Source organism: Ovis canadensis, chromosome 5 (genome assembly GCF_042477335.2).
Source record: "Ovis canadensis isolate MfBH-ARS-UI-01 breed Bighorn chromosome 5, ARS-UI_OviCan_v2, whole genome shotgun sequence".
NCBI classification, from domain to species: Eukaryota; Metazoa; Chordata; class Mammalia; order Artiodactyla; family Bovidae; genus Ovis; species Ovis canadensis.
This window is the reverse complement of record NC_091249.1, coordinates 65,279,573-65,301,604: the sequence shown is the minus strand read 5'-3', so window position 1 is coordinate 65,301,604 and position 22,032 is coordinate 65,279,573. Positions and strand designations below refer to the sequence as shown.

The following is a 22,032-nucleotide window of genomic DNA, read 5'->3' as shown; positions in this document are numbered from 1 at the left end:
GCTATACTTTTTTAACTGATCTCAGTTTTTACTTTAGCATATAATGTGTTTCATATCTTTTTCTAGAATCTTGTCTGTTTATTATTATTTCTTATTAAGAACTTCATTTGTTCATTTTATCACTCCTAGAGTTATTGTAGCATTTTATTGGCTTTGAAGATGCAATGTATTTAATTAGGTTTGTTGAGGTATTATTTGCATATAATAAGATTTATCCTTTTTATGTGTACAGTTCTGTGAGTTTTGACAAATGTAGATAGGCAGATAGAGAACAGTTTCATCACTGTTAAAGTTTCTTCCTCCCCATTTGTTCATCGCCTTCTCCTCACCACTAAGCCCTGGCAGGGGCTGATGTGTTTTCTTTTCCCTACAGTTTTTTCTTTTTCAGAATGTCATATATATGAAATCATACACTAAGGAGTTTTTGAAGTCTGAATTCTTTCACCTAGCATCATGTATTTGAGATTGTCCATGTTGTTTGCATGTGTGATCATTCCCTTTTATTGCTGAGTAGTGTTTCTTTATGTTCATTCACTGGTGATGGACATTGGGGTTGAATCCAGTTTTCGGCAATTATGAATAAAGCCAATAGAAACATTTACATGCAAGATATTGTCTGAACATACGTGTTTTTATTTTTTTGGACAAATGCCTAGGAAGGGAATTGTTGGGTCATTCGTTACAATGAATGTATGTTTAACTGTATAAGAAACTGCCAGACTGTTTTCAGTTTATCTTCCAAAGTGGTTATACCATTTTTTTCATTTCCACTATCAATTATGAAAGTTGCAGGTGCTTTGCATCCTTGCCAGCACTTAGTATTTATCAGTTTGTTTTTCCATTTTAGTGATTCTAATAGCTTGAGCGTTATAGTTTTAATCCCTAATTAGTTTAATTCTTAGTTCATATTCCTAATGAGTTAATGATGTTGAGCACCTTCTCTGAGCTTACTTACCATTTCATCTGTGTATCTTCTCTGCTGATGTGTCCAATGTCTTTTGCCTATTTTTAAAAATTGGGGTGTTTATTTTTTTATGGTTAACTTATGAGGCTATTTTATATATGTTCTGAATGCTAGTCCTTTATCAAAAATGTGTTTTGCAGGGACTTCCCTGGCAGTCCAGTGGTTAAGACTCCATGCTTCCAATGCAAGGGACACAGGTTCAATCCCTAGTCAAGGAGCTAAGTTCCCGCATGCTGTGCAGGCCATTTTCTCTCAGTGTGTCACATGTTTTTATTTCTCAACAGTGTCTTTCAAAGAATAAAAGTTTTAAATTTTGATAGTCCACTTTATCCATTTTTTATTTTAGGTTTTATATAATTTTCTACTGCTGTGTAACAAGTTACCACAAACTTAATGGTTTTAAACAACATAGATTTATTATCTCACAGTTTACATGGGTCTGGAATCTAAGTTAGCTAGATTCGCTCTGCTCAAGGTCACACCAGACAAGTCAGTGTTCTGACTGGGCTGATTGCCTTCTGGAGCCCAGTGTCCTTTGCCACACTCACATAGTATTTGACTGAATCCAGTTCCTTATAATTGTAGGACACAGGTTCCTTTCCTCTGGCTGGCCATCAACCATTGACTCCTCCCAGCTTGCAGAGGCTGCCCACCATTTCCTGCCATATGGCCTTCTCCAGAGCATGGCAGTAACTTTTTTAAGAATGACAGGAGAGCATCTGCTTCAGTTTCAAATCTCTCTGACTTCTCTTGTCTCTGAGATTGAAACCTTTGTTTTAAAGGGCTCCCCAGAGTAGGTCAAGCCACTCACATTCAAGGGAGTTATACAGGGTATGTGCATTAGAAGGGAACTCCTACTTTCTTAGAACTCCAAGAAAATCCCAGGAGGCCACCATAGATTTCTTCCTACCACGTGATTTGTACTTTTTGTTTCTGAGAGATCTTTGCCCCCTCCAAAGTGGTGAAAACTTTTCCAATTTCTTTTTTTCTCCTTTTTTGCTATGCCACAAGGCTTGCACGAGCTTAGTTCCTCAGCTAGGGATTGAACCCAGGCCATGGCAGTGAAAGCATTGAGTCCTAACCCCTGAACTTCCAGGAAACTCCCTATGATTTCTTTTAGAAGGTTAATAATTTCAGAGTTTCTGTCTAGACCTGTAGTTCATTGTATGTATGTATATATTGTATTATGTATGTATGTATTGTATACATCCTTAATGTATACAATTCCATGATCTTTTTGTATATCACAGTGGTGCAGCCACTGCATTAATTCTAGAACATTCTCAATACATAAAAAAGAAACCCTCAATTCGTTAGCAGTCAGTCTCCACTTCTGCCGGGGTCCAGCCCCCACAGGATCCAGGGCAACCCGAAGGAGAAATGGCATCGGCGAATGAAGAAAGATAGAGAAAGAGATAAGAAAAGAATGTTGTAGATAAGAAAATAGAGGAGAGAAAGAGGCTGAGGATCAGCCTGAAAAAGAGAGTAAGAGAGAGAAAAAAAGAAAAGAAGAAAGACACGTGGTGACCAAGCTTCAGTGAGCGAGGCCCGTCACTTAATTTTCAGAGAGGGCTTTTATACCCTGAGTTGTACATTGAGCAAAGTGAAAAATGTAGTCAACTCAACATTCCATCAGTATTAACTTTTATCGATACCAGGTTCTTTCCTGCAAGAGTCTTACTTTTTGTACATTATCTTCTGGCCTGGAGGCCTGTTGATATTTTATGATCTCTTTTTGATAAAGATTGGTCAGCCAGAACAATAATTTTTCCTTAAAGTGTTTCTTCTTAAATTCCTAGCCTGCGTCACCCTTAAAGTACAGAGTTACATTTTTATGGAGCAAAGATTCAGTGGGTTACAGCGAAGAAAGAACTTATTAACTCAAAGTCTAAGGTTGTTAATGTTAAAGCTGCTGCTTGTTTTTCCTACATCCTGACTATATGCACTCCCAGGAACACAGTGGATAAGGGATGTGAGAACTTGGCAGCAAGCATTGGCTCAACAATGTTGCAAGAGTCTGAATAAACCTGCCAAGTAAGTTAGAATGCTAACAGGGGGTTTGAATTGAAACACTCTTGTCCAGGAGACTTATTATCTAGAGCCCTAAGTTAACTCTTTCCAGAGAAAGGTGGTTGGGGACAGCCCCCTGTTAATGTCAGAAGAGTTGGTGAAAGACATAAAATGGTAAGACAAACAGATTCTGGTTTTGGGGTAGATACTCGAGCAGGTCCAGGGGGTCCATCGAGTCCTGAGGCCTTGCTTATCAGGACTCTTCCGCATGACCTTGTCATGGGTGGGATGGCCCAGGGAGTCCCTCGAGTCCTGCATGACCTTGTCATGGGTGGGATCTCCCGTGCTGGCTCCCGGCAAACTTCTTTTCCCCCAACTTGGCAATCACTAATCTACTTTCTTTCTCTAATTTGCCTGTCCTATAGATGTTTTGTATCGGTGTAATCACACAATATTTGCACTTTTGTGTCTGTCTTTTTCAGTAACCATTTGCAAGGTTTGCAAGGTTCACCCATGTTGCAGCATGCATTAGCACTTCATTCCTTTTTATGGCAGAATAAATCTAGGGGGCTACAAAATCACTGCAGATGGTGATTGCAGCCAGGAAATTAAAAGACCCTTACTCCTTGGAAGGAACGTTATGACCAACCTAGACAGCATATTCAAAAGCAGAGACATCACTTTGCCAACAAAGGTCCGTCTAGTCAAGGCTATGGTTTTTCCAGTGGTCAGGTATGGATGTGAGAGTTGGACTGTGAAGAAAGCTGAGCGCTGAAGAATTGATGCTTTTGAACTTTGGTGTTGGAGAAGACTCTTGAGAGTCCCTTAGACTGCAAGGAGATCCAACCAGTTCATTCTAAAGGAGATCAGTCCTGGGTGTTCTTTGGAAGGACTGATGCTAAAGCTGAAACTCCAATACTTTGGCCACCTCATGCAAAGAGTTGGCTCATTGGAAAAGACTCTGACCCTGGGAGGGATTGGGAGAAGGAGGAGAAGGGGACAACAGAGGATGAGATGGCTGGATGTCATCATTGACTCGATGTCCATGAACTGAACTGAATACTCCATTGTATGACATACATTTTGTCTTTCCATTTGTCAGTTGACAGATGAGTTGTTTCTGTGTTTTGGCTGTTACAAATAATGCTGCTATGAATATTTTCTTTCTCTTTTAACAGAGCTGTTTCAGAGATAAAGTACCAACATCATGGCCCTTTACCCCTAAATTCTTCAGCATGGTTCTCCCAAGTACAAGGGCATTCTTTTCCATAACCACAGTGAAGTTACCAGATTTAGGAAATTTAACATTGCTATAACACTGTTATCTAATATACAATCCATATTCAAACTTTACTGATTTAATTAGTGATTTTAAACATCTTAAACAGTGTTTAAAAATTACAAAATTTTTTATTAAGGTGAAATTCATTTAACATAAATTAACCAATAAAGTGGATAATTTGGTGAAATGATGTAGGAAGTATTTCCTCTTTTTCTATTTTCTGAAGGAGATTGGCATTAATTTTTCTTTAAATGTTTGGTAAAATTCTCTAGTGAAGCCTTGTGGCCGGGAGATTTTCTGTTCAGGAGACTTTTAGTCATGAATTCAGTTTTTAAAATGATTTTAGTAGGACTCAAGTTACCTGTTTCATCCTGGTTGACTTTTTGGTTGGTTGTGGGTTTTGAAGAATTGGTCCATTTTTTAGTAGATTGTTCAGTTTATAAGTACTAAGTTATTTATAGTATTCCCTTATTATTCTCTTAATGGCTGCAGGATCTAAAGTCATATCACTTTGTTCCAGATATTGGAGAGAGATAGGTCTTCTCTGTTTTTACTTTTGTCAACCTTTCTAGAGGTTTATATTATTTTTTAAACCAGCTTTTTGTGTCACTGACTTTTTTTCTGTTGTTTTATTGTTATTGATTTCTATTCTTTTATATTTCCTTCCTTTTGCCTGCTATGGGTTTTTTTGTTTTTGTTTCTTCTTCTTCTTCTTCTAGTTTCTTTTTATTTATTTATTTTTATTGAAATCTAATTGCTTTACAGAATTCCATTGTTTTCTGTCAAACCGCAACATGAATCAGCCATAGGCATACATATGTCCCCTCCCTTTTGAACTTCCCTCCCAACTCCCTCCCCATTCCACCCCTCTAGGTTGATACAGAGCCCGTTTGAGTTTCCTGAGCCATACAGCAAATTCCTGTTGGCTATCTATTTTACATATAGTAATGTAAGTTTCCATGTTACTCCTTCCATACATCTCACCATCTCCTCCCTTCTCCCCATGTCCATAAGTCTGTTCTCTATGTCTGTTTCTCCAGTGCTGCCCTGTAAATAAATTCTTTAGTTCCATTTTTCTAGATACTATATATGTGCATTTTTCTTAAAGTAGGAAATTACTGATTTGAGTTCTTTCTTTTCTAACGTAAACTTCAGTTCAGTTCAGTGGCTCCGTTGTGTCCAACTCTTTTGAGACCCCACGGACTGCAGGATGCCAGGCTTCCCCATCCATCACCAACTCCCAGAGCCTATTCATACTCATGTCCATTGAATTGGTGATGCCATCCAACCATCTCCTACTCTATCGTCCCCTTCTCTTCCCACCTTCAATCTTTCCCAGCGTCAGGGTCTTTTCCAATGAGTTGGTTCTTCACATCAGGTGGCCAAAGTATTGGAGTTTCAGCTTCAGCATCAGTCTTTCCAGTGAATATTCAGGGCTGATTTCCTTCAGGATTGATTAGTTTGATCTCCTTGCAGTCCAAGGGACTCTCAAGAGTCTTCTCCAACACCACAGTTCAAAAGCATCAGTTCTTCAGTGCTCAGCTTTCTTTATATAAAGCTCTCACATCCATATATGACTACTGGAAAAATCATAGCTTTGACTAGACAGACTTTTGTTGGTAAAGTAACGTCTCTACTTTTTAATATGCTATCTAGATTGGTCATAGCTTTTCTTGCGAGGAGAAAGCATCTTTTAATTTCATGGCTGCAGTCATCATCTGCAGTGATTTTGGAGCCCCCAAAATAAGTCTATCACTGTTTCCACTGTTTTCCCATCTATTTGGACTGGGTGCCATGATGTTGGTTTTCTGAATGTTGAGTTTTAAGCTAACTTTTTCACTCTCTTCTTTCACTTTCATCCAGAGGCTCTTTAGTAGTTCTTCGCTTTCTGCCATAAGGGTGGTGTCATCTGCATATCTGAGCTTATTGATATTTTTCCCGGCAATCTTGATTCCAGCTTGTGTTTCTTCCAGCCTGGCAATTCACATGATGTCCTCTGCATATAAGTTAAATAAGCAGGGTGACAATATACAGCCTTGACATACTTCTTTCCCAGTTTGGAACCAGTCTGTTGTTCCATGTCCAGTTCTAACTGTTGCTTCTTGACCTGCATACAGATTTCTCAGGAGGCAGGTCAGGTGGTCTGATATACCCATCTCTTTAAGAATTTTCCAGTTTGTTGTGACCCACACAGTCAAAGGCTTTGGTGTAGTCAATAAAGCAAAAGTAGATCATTTTCTGGCATTCTCTTGCTTTTTCTATGATCCAGTGGATGTTGACAATTTGATCTCTGGTTCCTCTTCTTTTTCTAAATCCAACTTGAACATCTGGAAGTTCACAGTTCATGTACTATTGAAGCCTGGCTTGGAGAATTTTGAGCATTACTTTACTAGCATGTGAGATGAGTGCAATTGTGCGGTAGTTTGAGCATTCTTTGGCATTGCCTTTCTTTGGAAATGGAATGAAAACTGACCTTTTCCAGTCCTGTGGCCACTGCTGAGTTTTCCAAATTTGCTGGCATATTGAGTGCAGCACTTTCACAACATCATCTTTTAGGATTTGAAATAGCTCAACTGGAATTCCATCATCTCCACTAGCTTTGTCTGTAGTGATGTTTCCTAAGGCCCACTTGACTTTGCATTCCAGGATGTCTGGCTCTAGGTGAGTGATGACACCATTGTGGTTATCTAGGTCATGAACATCTTTTCTGTTCAGTTCTTCTGTGTATTCTTGCCACTTCTTAACATCTTCTGCTTCTGTTAGGTCCATACCATTTCTGTCCTTTATTATACTCATCTTCACATGAAATGTTTCCTTGGTATCTCTCATTTTCTTGAATAGATCTCTAGTCTTTCTCATTCTGTTGTTTTCCTCTATTTCTTTGCATTGATCACTGAGGAAGCCTTTCTTATCTCTCCTTGCTATTCTTTGGAACTCTGCATTCAAATGGGTAAATCTTTCCTTTTCTCCTTTGCCTTTCACTTCTCTTCTTTTGTCAGCTATTTGTAAGGCCTCCTCAGACAACCATGTAAAGTAAACTTAGCAAGTCAATTTCCCTCTCAGCATCGCTTCAGCTATGCCCCATACATTTTGATATGTCATACTTTCATTTTCATTCATTTCTAATGTATTTTTAAATTTTATCTTGAGACTTTCTGTTTGGACTCACAAATTATTTAGAAGTGGTTCTTTAGTTTCCAAGTGTTTGAATATTTTCCGTATCTTTCTGTTATTTATATTAACAGTTTGATACTTTTATGGTCAGAGAACATGATCTATGATTTTAATCCTTTAAATTTGTTAAGGTTTATTTTATGGCCCAAGTAGATATTTTTCTTGGTAGATATTCAGTGAGCACCTTAGAAGTATTCTGCTGTTGTTGGGTGAAGTGTCCTATATATGAATATATCAATTAAACCCTGTTGATTGATTTTACTGTTCACTTCTATATCTTTGATGATTTTTTGTATAGAGTTCCAGCCATTACTGAGATAGGATATTAATATCTTGAAGTATTATCATGGCTTGGCTATGCTGGTTTTCTCATTTCATCTCTTAGCAGTCTTTGTTTCTCGCATTTAAGGCTCTGTTGTTTGGTACATTACACATTTAGAGTTGTTATGTCTTCCTGGTGGTGGTGGTGATGGTTGTTCTGTTGCCAAGTCATGTCCTGCTCTTTGCCACCCCATAGACTGCAGCATGGTGGGCCTCCCTGTCCCTCACCGTCTCCTGGAGTTTTCCCGCATTCTTGTCCTTGAATCAGTGATGCCATCCAACCATGTCATCCTCTGTCGCCCTCTTTTTTTGCCTTCCATGTTTCCCAGCATCAGGGTCTTTTCCAGGGAGTTGGCTGTTCGCATTAGGTAGCCAAAGTGTTAGAACTTCAGCTTCAGCATCAGTCCTTCGAGTGAGTATTAAGGGTTGATTTCCTTTAAGATTGGCTGATTTGATCTCCTTGTTGTCCAAGGGACTCTCAAGTGTCTTCTCCAGCACCGCACTTAGAAAGCATCAATGCTTTGGCGCTCTGTCTCCTTTATGGTCCCGCTCTCACATCTATACATGACTGCTGGAAAGACCATAGCCTTGGCTACACAGACCTCTGTCGGCAAAGTGATGTCTTTGCTTTTTAAGACATTTTTAGGTTTGTCATAGATTTCCTGACAAGGAGCAGTCATCTAATTTCATGGCTGCAGTCACAATCTGCAGTGGTTTTAGAGCACAGGAAGAAGAAATATGTCACTGCTTCCACCTTTTTCTCCTCTATTTGCCATGAAGTGATGGGACCAGATGTCATGATCTTAGTTTTTTTAATACTGAGTTTTAAGTTGGCTTTTTCACTCTCTCCATTCACCCTCATCAAAAGGTTCTTTAGTTCCTCTTCACTTTCTGCCATTAAAATGGTATCACCTGCATGTCTAAGGTTGTTGGTATTTCTCCCAGCAATCTTGATTCCAGCTTGCCACTCATCCAGCCTGGCATGTTGCGTGATGTGCTCTTGCATATAAGTTAGTAAACAGGGTGACAATGAACACTCTTAAAAAAATAAATAAACACCCTTGTCGTACTCCTTTTTCAATTTTGAACCAGTCAGTGTTCCATAGAAGGTTCTAACTGTTGCTTCTTGGCCCACATACAGGTTTCTCAGGAGACAGGTAAGATGGTCTGGTACTCCCATCTCTTTCAGAGTTGTTCACAGTTTGTTATGATCCACACTGTCAAAGGTTTTAGTCAATGAAACAGAGGTCGATGTTTTTCTGAAATTCCCTTGCTTTCTCTGTGATCTAGCTAATTTGATCTCTGGTCCCTCTACCTTTTATAAACCCAACTTGAACATCTGGAATTTCTTGGTTCACGTACTGTTGAAGCCTAGCTTGGAGAATTTTGAGCATAACCTTACTAGCATGTGAGATGAGTGCAATTGTCCGGTAGTTTGAACATTCTTTGGTACTGCCCTTCTTAGGAATTGGGATGAAGATTGACCTTTCCCAGCCATGTGACCACTGCTGGGTTTTCCAAATTTGCTGACATATTGAGTGCAGCCCTTTAATAGCATCATCTTTTAGGATTTTAAATTCCAGCTTTGCTGGAATTCCATCATCTCCACTAGCTTTATTGGTAGCAATGCTTCCTAAGGCCCACTTGACTTCACACTCCAGAATGTCTGGCTCTGGGTGAGTGGACCACATGCTCACGGTTATCCGGGTCATTAAGATCTTTTTTTGTACAGTTCTTTATGTGTACTCATGCCATCTCTTCTTGATCTGTTCTGCTTCTGTTAGGTCTTTACCATTTCTGACCTTCATTGTGTCAATCTTGGGATGAAATGTTTCTTTGATATCTCCAGTTTTCTTAAAGAGATCTCTAGTCTTTGGTCTTCTGTTGTTTTCCTCTATTTCTGTGCATTGCTCATTGAAGAAGGCCTTCTTGTCTCTCCTTATTGTTCTCTGGGACTCTGCATGCAGTTGGGCATACCTTTCCCTTTTGCCTTTTGCTTTTCACTTCTCTTCTTTTCTCAGCTATTTGTAAAGCTTTCTCAGACAATCAGCTTTGCCTTCTCCCCTCTCTTTGGGATGGTTTTGTTGACTGCCTCCTGTACAGTGTTATGAACCTCTGTCCATAGTTCTTCAGGCACTCTGTTTACTAAATCTAATTCCTTGAATCTATTTGTCACCTCCACTGTGTATCATAGGGAATTTGACTTAGATCATACCTGATTGGCCTAGTGGTTTTGTCCACTTTCTTTAGTAAAGCCTGAATTTTGCTATGAGGAACTCATGATCTGAGCCACAGTCAGCTCCAGGTCTTGTTCCTGCTGACTGTATAGAGCTTTTCTATCTTCAACTACAAAGAATGTAATCAATCTGATTTTGGTATTGACTATTTGGTGATGTCCATTTGTAAGTTGTCTCTTGTGTTGTTGAAAAAGGGTGTTTGCTATGAGCAGTTCTCCTGGAAAAATTCTGTTAGCCTTTGCTCTGCTTCATTTTGTATTCTAAGGCCAAACATACCTGTTTACTCCAGGTTATCTCTTGACTTCCTACTTTTGCATTCCAGTCTCCTATGATGAATAGGACATCTTTTTTTTCGTGTTAGTTCTAGGATGTCTTGTAGATCTTCATAGAACTGATCAGCTTCTTTGGCATCGGTGGTAGTGGCATAGACTTGGATTACTGTGATGTTCAGTGATTTGCCTTGGAAACAAACTGAGATCATTGTGTCATTTTTGAGGTTACACCCAAGTACTGAATTTCAGGTTCTTTTGTTGACTATGAGGGCTACTCCATTTCTTCTGTGGGATTTCTGCCCACAGTAGTAGATATAACATTTATCTGAATCAAATTCACCCATTCCCATCCATTTTAGTTCACTGATTCCTAAGATGTCGGTGTTTACTCTTGCCATCTCCTGCTTGGCCACATCCAATTTACCTTGATTCATGGACCTAACATTCCACGTTCCTGTGTAATATACTGTTCTTTACCATCCTCATTGAATTGATTGGATTTTCCTGTCATCACCAGACATATCCATAACTGAGCATCGTTTCCACTTTGGCCCAGGTGCTTTATTCTTTTTGCAGCTATTAGTAGTTATTCTCTGTTCTTCCTCGGTAGCGTGTTGGACACCTCCTGACCTGGGGGGCTCATCTTTCAGTGTCAGCAAGAATTCTGGGTTGGTTTGCCACTCGCTCCCCCAGTGGATCACATTTTGTCAGAACCGTCCACTATGACCCGTCCGTCTTGGGTGGCCCTGTGTGGCATGACTCATAGCTCGTAGCTTCATTGAGTTAGACAAGTCCCTTCGCCATGACAAGGCAGTGATCCTTTAATCATCATGTAATGTCCCTCATTGTCTCCAGCTATTCTCTTTGCTCCGAAGTCTACTCACTGGATAGCATATAGCCATTGTACTTTTTTTTTTGTTTGTTTATGCTTGCATGATATATCTGTTTTCAGCCTTCTACATTCAGCCTTTGTATTTGAAGAAAATTTCTTACAGACAACATTTTATTGGGTCTTTTGTTAATCTACTCTGCCAGTGTTTTGTGTAGGTCTCAGCCTAGCAATGCTGTTACTTGGGCATGTCTGGGGGCAATCACTTGGGCCAGTGTTGTGGCTGGACCAGCCTTTGTGGTTCTTATTATGATTGCAAGATGCATCTCAGCAACATGCATCAGAGAACCCCCAAAACAAGGTTTCATTGCTGGCGGGTCCTGACACAGCATGCCTTAGGCCACACATTAAAGGACTAAGAAGAGACATGGGTAGGGGGCCACAGGTCATCCCTGGGCTTCTGCCTTTACTGAGGTTGAGGGTGAGGGGCCTAGGGTTTAGATCATTTATATTAAAGGTAACTACTGATATGTTACGGCTTAAGTCTGCCACTGTGTTTTCTGTATGTTTCCTCTTTTTCCTTACTTTCCTGTGGGTTTTTTAAAAAATATTTTTTATTCTATTTTGATATATTTTTAATGCCTGAGTATATCACTCTATACAGTTCGCTTAGGTGTTGCTCTCGGTATTGCATTATATGTACTTCTCCCAGTCTAATGATTTGTGTCTTACCAGTCCGTGTGAAGTATAGAAACTGTATTTCAATTTTGATCCCTATACCTTCCCCAATTTTTAGACATAATAATATTTCCTCCACATGGGGATACTCCATTTTGGTGAAACTGGAAGTTCGTATGCTTGTCTTTTATCTGTCATCTTTACTAAATTGTTCATTATTAGTTCTTCGTTACTTCTAGTACTTGCCTTGAATTCTACATACAGTTGTATTTTAATCTTATTACCAAGCAACACAAGTCTATTTTTCTGTTTTTCAACATCAGCAGTGATCTCTATCTTTTCATTTTACTTATAAATGAGAGATTTATTTGCACTTTGCCGCTCCGCTTCTAAGTTTTTATGATACAGTCTGGGTGTTTTAAGTCTAAATTTTTATCTGATTACCTCTGATTTTCATTTTTATATGATCTGTCTTTGGATCCTCTCTGACTTCACTCCAACTCTCCCCCTCATTCCATCCACTCCACCAGTAATGAGCTTTTTGTTCTTCCTCTTTCCATCAGGCTTTTGCATTTGTTGTTCCTGCTGCCTGAATTGCTTTGGTTTCTCACCTTATAAAAGGTTTTTACTGTCATGTGACATTCTCACTAAAACCTTCCCTGGTCACCCCACTCAAGTTATAATTCATCCCCTCATCTAAACCCCCAGTTCTCTTCCCGACTTGGTTTTCTTTTCATAGCACTTAGATCACCTATGTACTATTTTATCTATTAGCTGATGTATTGTCTATTTCTCTTTGTTAGAATATAAATTCCATGAAGGCAGGAGTTTTTCTGTATTTTCTTTTATTCCTGGTGCCTGGAACAGAGCCTGGCACATATGGGTACTCAGTAAGTCTTTATTTAAATAACTAATCTTCATCCATTTAGCATTTTTCCTTCTTCAGTTAGAACTATCAGGCCAAAGGATGTGTTTTTTTATTAATAGTTCTTTGTATGATTTGCCATATAACTTTCTTTTCATTTGCTTTCTTTCTTATTTATTTATACCAGGTAATACTTTTCAATGGTTTAAAACTCAAATAGTGTAATAGAGTTTGTGTTGAACAGTATTCCTCCCATGTCCATAGTCAAGCATGCTACTCTTCTCCTCAGAAGCAGTTAGCTTTGTCACTTTCTGGATACTCCTTACCAAGATAGTCCCATACAGCTTTCTGAAAAGTTGGCAGAATATTTTACAACTGTCTGTCCAGTCCTGTTTTTCTTTCTGTCTGCTCCTCAGTCCTTCTCAGCGGGCAGTGTACATCATTTTTGAGAGAATGGTACTAGCTAGCTGTCGTGCCAGGTGCTGAGGGAGTGATACAGTGAAGGATTATTTTGCCCATGCTCTTAAAGTTCAAAATCCAAATGGGGTGGGAAGGTATGCACGCTTAAAAAGTAACGCAGGATTTAAAACGATCAAGATGATACATGTGAAATATCATGAACATTGAATTATTAATTGTTGAATGAAATCTAAGTAACAAATACCAGGAAAATTAGCTCATCAATGCAGAGAGTGACTCCATCTATCAGGGAAGAATACATTGGCTTTGGATAATCTGAGAAGAGTGTGGAAGAAGGAAAGGAGTATATTATACCTTCTGTGTGTGTACGAACATGATATTGAAGATCTTACTAGCAATATATTTTTATGCTGTATTTTCAAAGAAGAATAACAAAGTCCTTCTCTTGTGAAGGAGAGACTATATTTGCTTATAACAAAGTCAGTGAGAGGACTTGCTGTAAAGTTGTATCAGATACAGTGGGGATTCAGGGAGAAATCATAACCATTTGGGGAAATCAAGAAAATGTTTATAGGGAATTCATGGTCAAGATAGGTCTTGAGAGAGAAGTAATAATAGCACAAAAGGATAATGCTAGTGGAAGACTCTAGTACAGGGATTAGCAAACCATAACTCTTAAGCATACCACTTATTTTTGTAAATAAAATTTCATTGGAGACATAGTCATGCCCATTGGTTTATGTATTATCTGTGACAGCTTTCCTGCTGTAGTGGCAGAGTTGAGCTGTTGAGATAGACCACAATAGTCTGCAAAGCCTAAAATACTTACTATTTGGTCTTCTACAGAAAGAATGTTTGCTGTTCCCTACAAGTAGATAGACTCTGGGTAAGAAAGTATTACTGTTAACTATTAAAGAAATGAAAATGGCATATTTATTACGGCTAGAGAGGGAAGTCAGTAATAGAAGATTGGGTGGTTAAAGAGGAGGTTAGCTTTGAGGAACTTTAATAGGAAGACCATTACGGATAGAGAAGTAAAGGGCCTCTCTAGGATGGGATAGTAGTTCCTTTCGGGATAGATGTGGCCTGTCCTTAATCATACTTTTCTAATCTTTCTCTCACTAGCCAAGAAGGATCAGGAAGGTGGAGAAGAAAAGAAATCTCTGCAAAAGAAAAAAGCGAAAGAGTTAAAGGTGTTGGATTCCAAGACAGCCCAGAATCTCTGTGAGTAACTCTGCAATCCCAGCAATTTGAAATGTGAAGGAGTTCTTCTGAGAGCCTAATTCTGGTGGATCCAGGGTACCTTGATATGAAACTTAATAATTCCTGCTATATATTTGGCATTGCATAGTAAATATCTGATATCTATTCCCTTCAATAGTACTGCATGGTTGTTAGTATCTAGTTTTATGGTAAGAAAATAAAGGCAATAGGACTTTAAGGAATTTGCCTCGTCACATAGCGAATAAGAGACAGGTCTGAGAGTTAAGCCTCAGGTTTTATTTCAGAGCCCTAACTATTTCCATTGCATCCATAGAAAATCTAACAAAAATTTTCTACCCATCGCATATTTCCTTCTTTCTCATTTTCTTTTAGGTATTTCCTTTATAGGTGGGTACTGGCATGACTTCAGTTAAATGTAAAATAACTTTGTGGTTAGAATAAATAATGTAAATCCTGTGCTTCTCAGAGTAGGATCAGTAGCTTCAAAGAGTTCTGTTCTGAACTTGCTCCTTATACTCATAACTCTGCTTGCTGGCAAATTTCAGATCAAAACTCCTCTGCAAAGTTGTTATAGGTCGTATTTAATGATCAGCATGAATGTTCATTTTTTTGTTCATTTTAACTGTCGATCTCCTGACTTTATGTTGAGTAATAAAGATTTAAATATTCGCTCAACAAATATTTGAGGGTCTCCCAGCTTTCAGGCTCTACTGGCACATACTAGGCATGTGTTCCCGGAGAAGGCAATGGCACCCCACTCTAGTACTCTTGCCTGGAAAATCCCATGGACGGAGAAGCCTGGTAGGCTGCAGTCCCTGGGGTCGCTAAGAGTCGGGCACGACTGAGCGACTTCACTTTCACTTTTCACTTTAATGCATTGGAGAAGGAAATGGCAACCCACTCTAGTATTCTAGCCTGGAGAATCCCAGGGACAGAGGAGCCTAGTGGGCTGCCGTCTATGGGGTTGCACAGAGTCGGACACGACTGAAGCGACTTAGCAGCAGCAGCAGGCATGTGTTCCAGAGACGAAAGGGTATGTATTCCATAAAACCCACTCATAGTGGGGTGACGTGGCTATTGTCCCCATTTTACCAAGTGAGAAAACTAAAGTTCAGATGTTACAACTTAGCCAAGGTCACACAGTTAACTTCTGGGTATATGTCCTCATTAAGTCAGTAATATAATGAGAACAGTAAGCTTTTACATCATTCTTGACTATATAATATTAGATCATTGACAACAAATATCACCGAGTAGTGTCTGTAGATAAGTCTTTTTATGGGAACTAAAGTGATGTGAGGCATAATAGTTGCTCTTCTCAAGATTATGTCTAGCAACATAAAAATGAGTAATTTTTATTTTAGAAAATGATAAAAGACTGTGGGGTAGTATATTGTTATTTCCAGTTGAATGATATCAATATGGAAAACAAAATTTAGGAAGAGAATTGAGTTTAGGATGGTCTAGGAAGTATTGTTTAGTGATTCAGTGATTATTAAATGCCTCTTATATGGCGGGGAGGCAAAACGGAATAAGGTCATCCTCATGAGCCATATGTCTGGTGGAGATGAAAAAGGAAATACGGTAATAGCACGATGTGTTGAGTGCTGTGATGGAGGTGTGCCTGGATGATTATTAGAGCCCTGGGCAAGGTCTGAACCACGTGGGAGGAGTGCTGGAGGGAGCTCAGCCTCGAGGTCATTCTAAATGTGTTAAAACTGTTAACAGCAGGCTAAAGGAAGGGTGAGGGGTGGCTTGTCTCATTTCAGGCATAGGGATCAGCATGTGTGAAGGCACAAAGGCATGAGGTAACATCCCAGTTCAGGAAGTGCAGTACTTGAAAGCAGCTGAGTAAAGGCCATCTGTGGGGGAATGGTGGTTGAAGAAGTTTTCAAGAAATAGAGAGGCTAGATGATACAGACGTCTTGGTAGGCTTAGGCTAAGAGGTATGTATTTTGTCCTGAAAACTATGGAAGTCATTGGAGGGGTTTTAATCAAAAAAGTGAGAGATACAGCCCTCTGTAATCTTGGGGAGGACTACTTCAGCAGTGATTTTGAGGCTGGATTGCTAGGAGACGGGAAGATGTGTTATGTTATTGCTTCAAACTAGGTGAGAGGTGATCAGGGCTGAAACTGAAGTTATAAGAATGGATATGAAGGCAGAAGATACTAAGAAGAGAGAATCAATGGAACTTAGTGATTGATAGAGAGGAGAAGATGTTTTCTTAGGTTAAGATCCCTCTGTAGAGAGTGGTACCCTTTATGGAAGTAGAATCTGCTCCTGCTGAATTTTCCTGTCTTTTGTGGGAGAAGTGATGGACGTGAATGAGAGGCTGCACGGTGGTGGGTAGAAATGATTGATTTGATTTTAGGACAGAATTTAAGATTCCTGTGAGACTCCTCCAGGAGTGTATTAGGCTTTTGGGTATATCAGGCGGAAGGTCTGACTGGAGATATGAATTTAGGAGGATAGCATATGAGTCAGAGTTAAAACCATTAATTTACTTTGAAGGTCATTAACATTGAGGAGACAAGTAACAAAAATGGAGTCCTCAAAAAACTGGAAGGGAGCAGCAAGGAAAATAGTCTGACACAGTCCTAAAAGTGGGAGTGGCGGTCGAGTAAAATGAGGATCTGGCATTAGGAAAGGCAGTGACCTGGGCAGGAATCATTTCAGTATAACTTCAGTGGTACAAACAGAACTCTGGCCTCCATTTGTATTTAAATCCTGGCTCCAGTCCTTAGTAGCAGTGTGACCTTGGACAGGTGGGTTAAGTTCTTAAGTATTAGTTTCCTTTTCTGTCAAATGCGGCTAATAATACAGACTTACACATTATTATAAATAGGGTTAAATGAGATCATATGTGTAGATTGTGTTTATGATACTAGGTCTTACATGGAATATGCACTCAACAAATAATTGTCATTTTTCCACTGACTTTGTGGGGACAGAAGAGTTAATGAGAATGTGGAAGAGAGAATAGACTGGTGTTTTTTGTTTGTTTGTTTGTTTGAGATAGAAAAGGCTTGATTATGTGTACAATTGTCCCTGATACCTGTGGGGTTCCAGGACCTCCAGCGATACCACTTTGTATAAAATGGTGTGGAACAGTCTGCCCTCTGTGTCCATGGATGTGGAAGGCTGTCTGTATATGCTGAAGGAAGAGGTCCTTAGGGCCATTGAAATGTGAGAAAAGGCTGGGTGCATGGATCTAGTTCTGCTAAACTTAGAGAAGTGTCAGCGCACGTTCTAGACGATTCGAAAACAGTCCTTACTCAAGCCTTTCCTAGTCTGGTTCCAGCTGAGAGCCCCAGTGCTCAGTTTGTAAGTGACGTAAGAGAAAACTTAGCAAGTAATTTGACCAGTACCTTCAATTTTTCACATTAAAAAGAAACAAGATCTTTTTAGAACAAATAAGGAAGTGGTGGGACATTTGGGAAAACAGGGCTATTTTTTATGGAGGAGCTGGCAAGAGATCATGGACTGGGGACATGCAGAGGGTTCCTGGCCATCATCAGTGCCTCTTCATAGAATCTGATCTGCAGTGTCCATCAGCCCAGGTGTAAGGGAAGAAAATGAGATGGCTGGATTAACCAGGGACTGGAAGGAGAAGAAACCAGAGAGTAAGAATTGTCGTAGTAATAGGGCGGGAATGAAAGGGCAGACCACAGGGTCTGGGTTAAATAGAGAAAGCCAACTAGAACTGAGACATGCAGAGAAAACGGAATGGTTGTCTCTCTCGTGAGAGTGTGTGCACGCAAGAGCACACTGATGAGGTTGAAGAGTCAATTGGGGAACTAGTAAGTGAGAACTGGAAGGATGAGAAGTGTTTGTTAGGGTGTGGGATATGGCAGTTTAAAAATCAGAGCATTTCAAGGCAGTGGCAGCTCTGAGGATAGAGTCAGGGAATGAGGAACTGAAATAGAATGGGGTGAATGTTTTTGATGTGTATAGATAGATCACAGATTTCCTGTGTGAGCAAAGACAAGGAGTCAGTCACAGTGTTTGTAGAATGTGGTGCTTGAAACAGTGTGGCTGGTGTGTGAGTGATACAAATGTGGGGATTCGCACAGGGGAAAGCTGGGAGGTAGGAACCTGAAACACTGGGCTCAGAAACTTGGATATTAACTATACAGTGAGGAGCTGGTGGAGGTTTCTGATCATGACTTCACAAGAGCATCCCTCAGAAAACTGTCCAAAGTAGGTTTGTAGGCTGGGCTGGAAGGCAGAAGAGACTGAGAAAAACATGTCTTTGTATCTCATTTCCTGGCAGCAATCTTTTTGGGTTCCTTCCGCATGCCCTATCATGAGATCAAGAATGTCATCCTGGAGGTGAATGAGTCTGTTCTCACTGAGTCCATGATCCAGGTAAGGAGCAGGCTCATCCTGGTGCTGGCTCTCTGCATCACTCAACACCAGTCTGTCTCCTCTCTGCTTAGACCATGAGGACTCTCTTAAGTATCATTGACTTAAAGAATGCTAGCTTTGGATAAGCTTCCATCCCTCTGGTGATCAGGTTATTTCTGGTATATTTTTCAAAAGTCCTGCCGTCTCACTGGATGCCTCCCCAACCACCTGACCCCAGCCCATGTTTCCTCCTTAGTGGTCCTCGGGCAGAGTGAGGGCCTGACAGGAGGCTCCCATCGTCAGCTCACCCCGCTCTAACTGAGACAATCCCTTCTCTCTTTCAGAACCTCATTAAGCAGATGCCAGAGCCAGAGCAGTTAAAAATGCTTTCTGAACTGAAGGACGAATATGATGATTTGGCTGAGTCAGAGCAGTTTGGTGTGGTGGTGAGTGAAGCCTGTGGCTCAGGCTCTTCTCTGACCCCCTCTTCCGCAAGAGCATCAGGACGCTTGCTTCCAGCCTCTGGTCCATGTCTAGCCCATCTTTCTCCTCCCTACTCTGTAACTCAGATCCTGCTATAGGACGCGTAGGCCTGTATCGGTCCCTTCGTTTTCTCTCTCTGCTGGCTGTAGTGGACTCCTTGTCTCTCCTCAGATGGGTGCAGTACCCCGCCTGCGGCCTCGCCTCAATGCCATCCTCTTCAAGCTGCAGTTCGGGGAGCAGGTGGAGAACATCAAGCCCGAGATCGTCTCGGTGACTGCCGCATGTGAGGAGGTGCGAAAGAGCGAGAACTTCTCTAACCTCCTGGAGATAACCTTGCTTGTCGGAAACTATATGAATGCTGGCTCCAGGAATGCTGGTGCTTTTGGCTTCAACATCAGCTTCCTTTGTAAGGTGAGCGGGACGAGGGAAGGGAGGCCATGGCCTCCGGGAGCCCAGTATGGCAGACTGCTGTTGGTCTGAGGTGGCCTTGGGTGTCAGGACTCACGCTGTTCCCCTTTTCCTGTCCAAGCTTCGAGACACCAAGTCCACAGATCAGAAGATGACGTTGTTGCACTTCTTGGCTGACTTGTGTGAGCATGATCATCCCGAGGTCCTGAAGTTCCCAGACGAGCTTGCCCACGTGGAGAAAGCCAGCCGAGGTGAGGCAGATTGGGGTGAAGCTAGAAGGGGGTTCCAAGCCCCAGAAATCTCTGCCCAGGCTTGGGAAAAAATCAATTTAGATTTTAGATCATTTTCAGTTTAGACAGTTACAAGTGGGAATGGGACGATACCGGTGTGGTGTCTAAGCCACAGGGGCAGAAGAGAAAGCAGGAAAGCTCCATGTGTGAAAGTGGGAAGCACTCTTCCCCTTCCTAGGGAAACATCAGACACCAGAAAACAACTGGAAGAAAGGCAGGTATTTGTAGTTTAAGTTAACAGTTTTTCTTATTCAGAAAGCATAGACTGGAATAACAAAAACCAGGCCTCACCATTCTAGGACTAGGCAAAGAAAAAGCAGCATTTCGTAGAAATGGGAACAGATTTCTGCCCTCCCCCTGTATTTCTGTGTATGTCTCCTTCCTCTCAAACCCTGTTCTCTAAAATAGATGAGAACAAGATCCTGAGGGATTTCATAGATTCTTGTTAAATTAAATGAAGCCTCTCTTCTTTTCTTAGTATTGTACAGCTTATGAAGGTTGGGGGTTTAATCATCAAGTAATTTTAGTTTCACTGGAAGAATGTGTGAAACAGTTGGAGAGTACAGAAGAGAACGAAAATAATTAAGTACAGACCATAGCTATGCCCTGGAGGACCGAGCAGGGTCTTGAGGCTGGAGGTGGTGAGCTCTCGCTGTCTGTTTCTGTGTCTACTTTAGTTTCTGCAGAAAACTTGCAAAAGAGCCTAGATCAGATGAAGAAACAGATTTCCGATGTGGAACGTGATATTCAGAATTTTCCAGCTGCCACAGAAGAGAAAGACAAGTTTGTTGAAAAAATGACCATATCCTTTCTTGAAAGGAGGGAGTTGCCACCCAGGAAAAGAAAGAACTTCCCATGGTGGGGCAACAGGTTAAACTGATGGCATACAATTCTTCCTCTTTAGAAAATGTGGTTTCACCAAGTACAGAGTTCTGAAAAGCATTCTCATTGCTGTGTTTTGCATCAAGCCTTGCAGATAAAGTATAAGTCTCCTTTGGACCTTGCTCCCTGCCCCATCACACACACACAACATGTCCCCTCCCCCCTCCTCTTCTCAAAGATAACTACTGCCACTGGACTTCTGATTTGCAACCTGATTAATTTATTTTAGTGAAAACTGCATTGTATTGCCTTAGCATTTCATATGTTTGGGCCCCGTTTACACAGCAGTGGATGCAGAACAGTCTCTTTTTTGAATTGCTAGCCCCTGTCCTGTAGGAATACCATAGTCAAGGGTGTACTGTTTCCCTGTTTGGATGTTTCAGTTGCTTCTGGGTTTTGCTGATATGAACAGCGCTGTTACACATCCGTGTGTACAGATGGCAGTACGCACGTGTGAGTGTTCCCAGGGCTGGAGAAGCTGGTCTGCTTCCTGGTGTTGGTTCTTGACTTGCTGCTGCACAGCTTTGTGAAGGATGCACAGGAACAGTACAGCAAGCTGCGGATGATGCACTCTAACATGGAGATGCTCTACAAGGAGCTGGGCGAGTACTTCCTCTTTGACCCCAAGAAGGTGTCTGTGGAAGAATTCTTCATGGATCTGCACAACTTTAAGAATATGTTTGTGGTAAGCAGGGATGGCCTTCCCTAGTGGCTCAGTGGTAAAGAACCTGCCTGCCAAGCAGGAGACTAGAGTTCAGTCCCTGGGTTGGGAAGATACCCTGCAGAAGGGAATAGCAACCCACTCTAGTATTCTTGTGTGGGAAATCCCATGGACAGAAGAGCCTGACCAGCCTGCAGCCCACGGGTCGGAAGAGTCGGACACGACTGAGTGATAGAAGCAGCAGCTGCCAGCAGGGAGGCCTGCGAAGTGGTGCTTCTGTCCACCTTTCTCACCTTCCACTGGGTTCATGTTGGTTGGTGGTGGGTGTGCACATGTGTGATTGGAGAAGGAAATGGCAACCCACTCCAGTGTTCTTGCCTGGAGAATCCCAGGGACGGGGGAGCCTGGTGGGCTGCCGTCTATGGGGTCGCAGAGTCAGACACGACTGAAGCGACTTAGCAGGAGCAGTAGCAGCAGTGCACATGTGTGAGTGCCTTCGTGCCCATGTGTTCACTCCCCTCTCCCCCCAGCAAGCCGTCAAGGAGAACCAGAAGCGGCGGGAGACAGAGGAGAAGATGCGGCGAGCAAAGCTGGCCAAGGAGAAGGCAGAGAAGGAGCGGTTGGAGAAGCAGCAGAAGAGAGAGCAACTCATAGACATGAATGCTGGTGAGAAGCGAAGGGCCG

General features: G+C 41.2%; 1 protein-coding gene across 1 annotated transcript in view; it reads left to right on the top strand.

Annotated features, from left to right (window-relative positions):
• Nucleotides 1-22,032, top strand: part of DIAPH1 (diaphanous related formin 1) — a 117,383-nt gene that overhangs the window by 85,716 nt on the left and 9,635 nt on the right. The window contains exons 18-25 of the mRNA XM_069589878.1: nucleotides 14,178-14,276; nucleotides 18,551-18,645; nucleotides 18,969-19,070; nucleotides 19,279-19,518; nucleotides 19,637-19,766; nucleotides 20,483-20,608; nucleotides 21,209-21,372; nucleotides 21,879-22,014. Of these exons, the coding sequence (XP_069445979.1) occupies nucleotides 14,178-14,276; nucleotides 18,551-18,645; nucleotides 18,969-19,070; nucleotides 19,279-19,518; nucleotides 19,637-19,766; nucleotides 20,483-20,608; nucleotides 21,209-21,372; nucleotides 21,879-22,014 (1,092 nt within the window). The remainder of the gene's footprint in view (nucleotides 1-14,177; nucleotides 14,277-18,550; nucleotides 18,646-18,968; nucleotides 19,071-19,278; nucleotides 19,519-19,636; nucleotides 19,767-20,482; nucleotides 20,609-21,208; nucleotides 21,373-21,878; nucleotides 22,015-22,032) is intronic.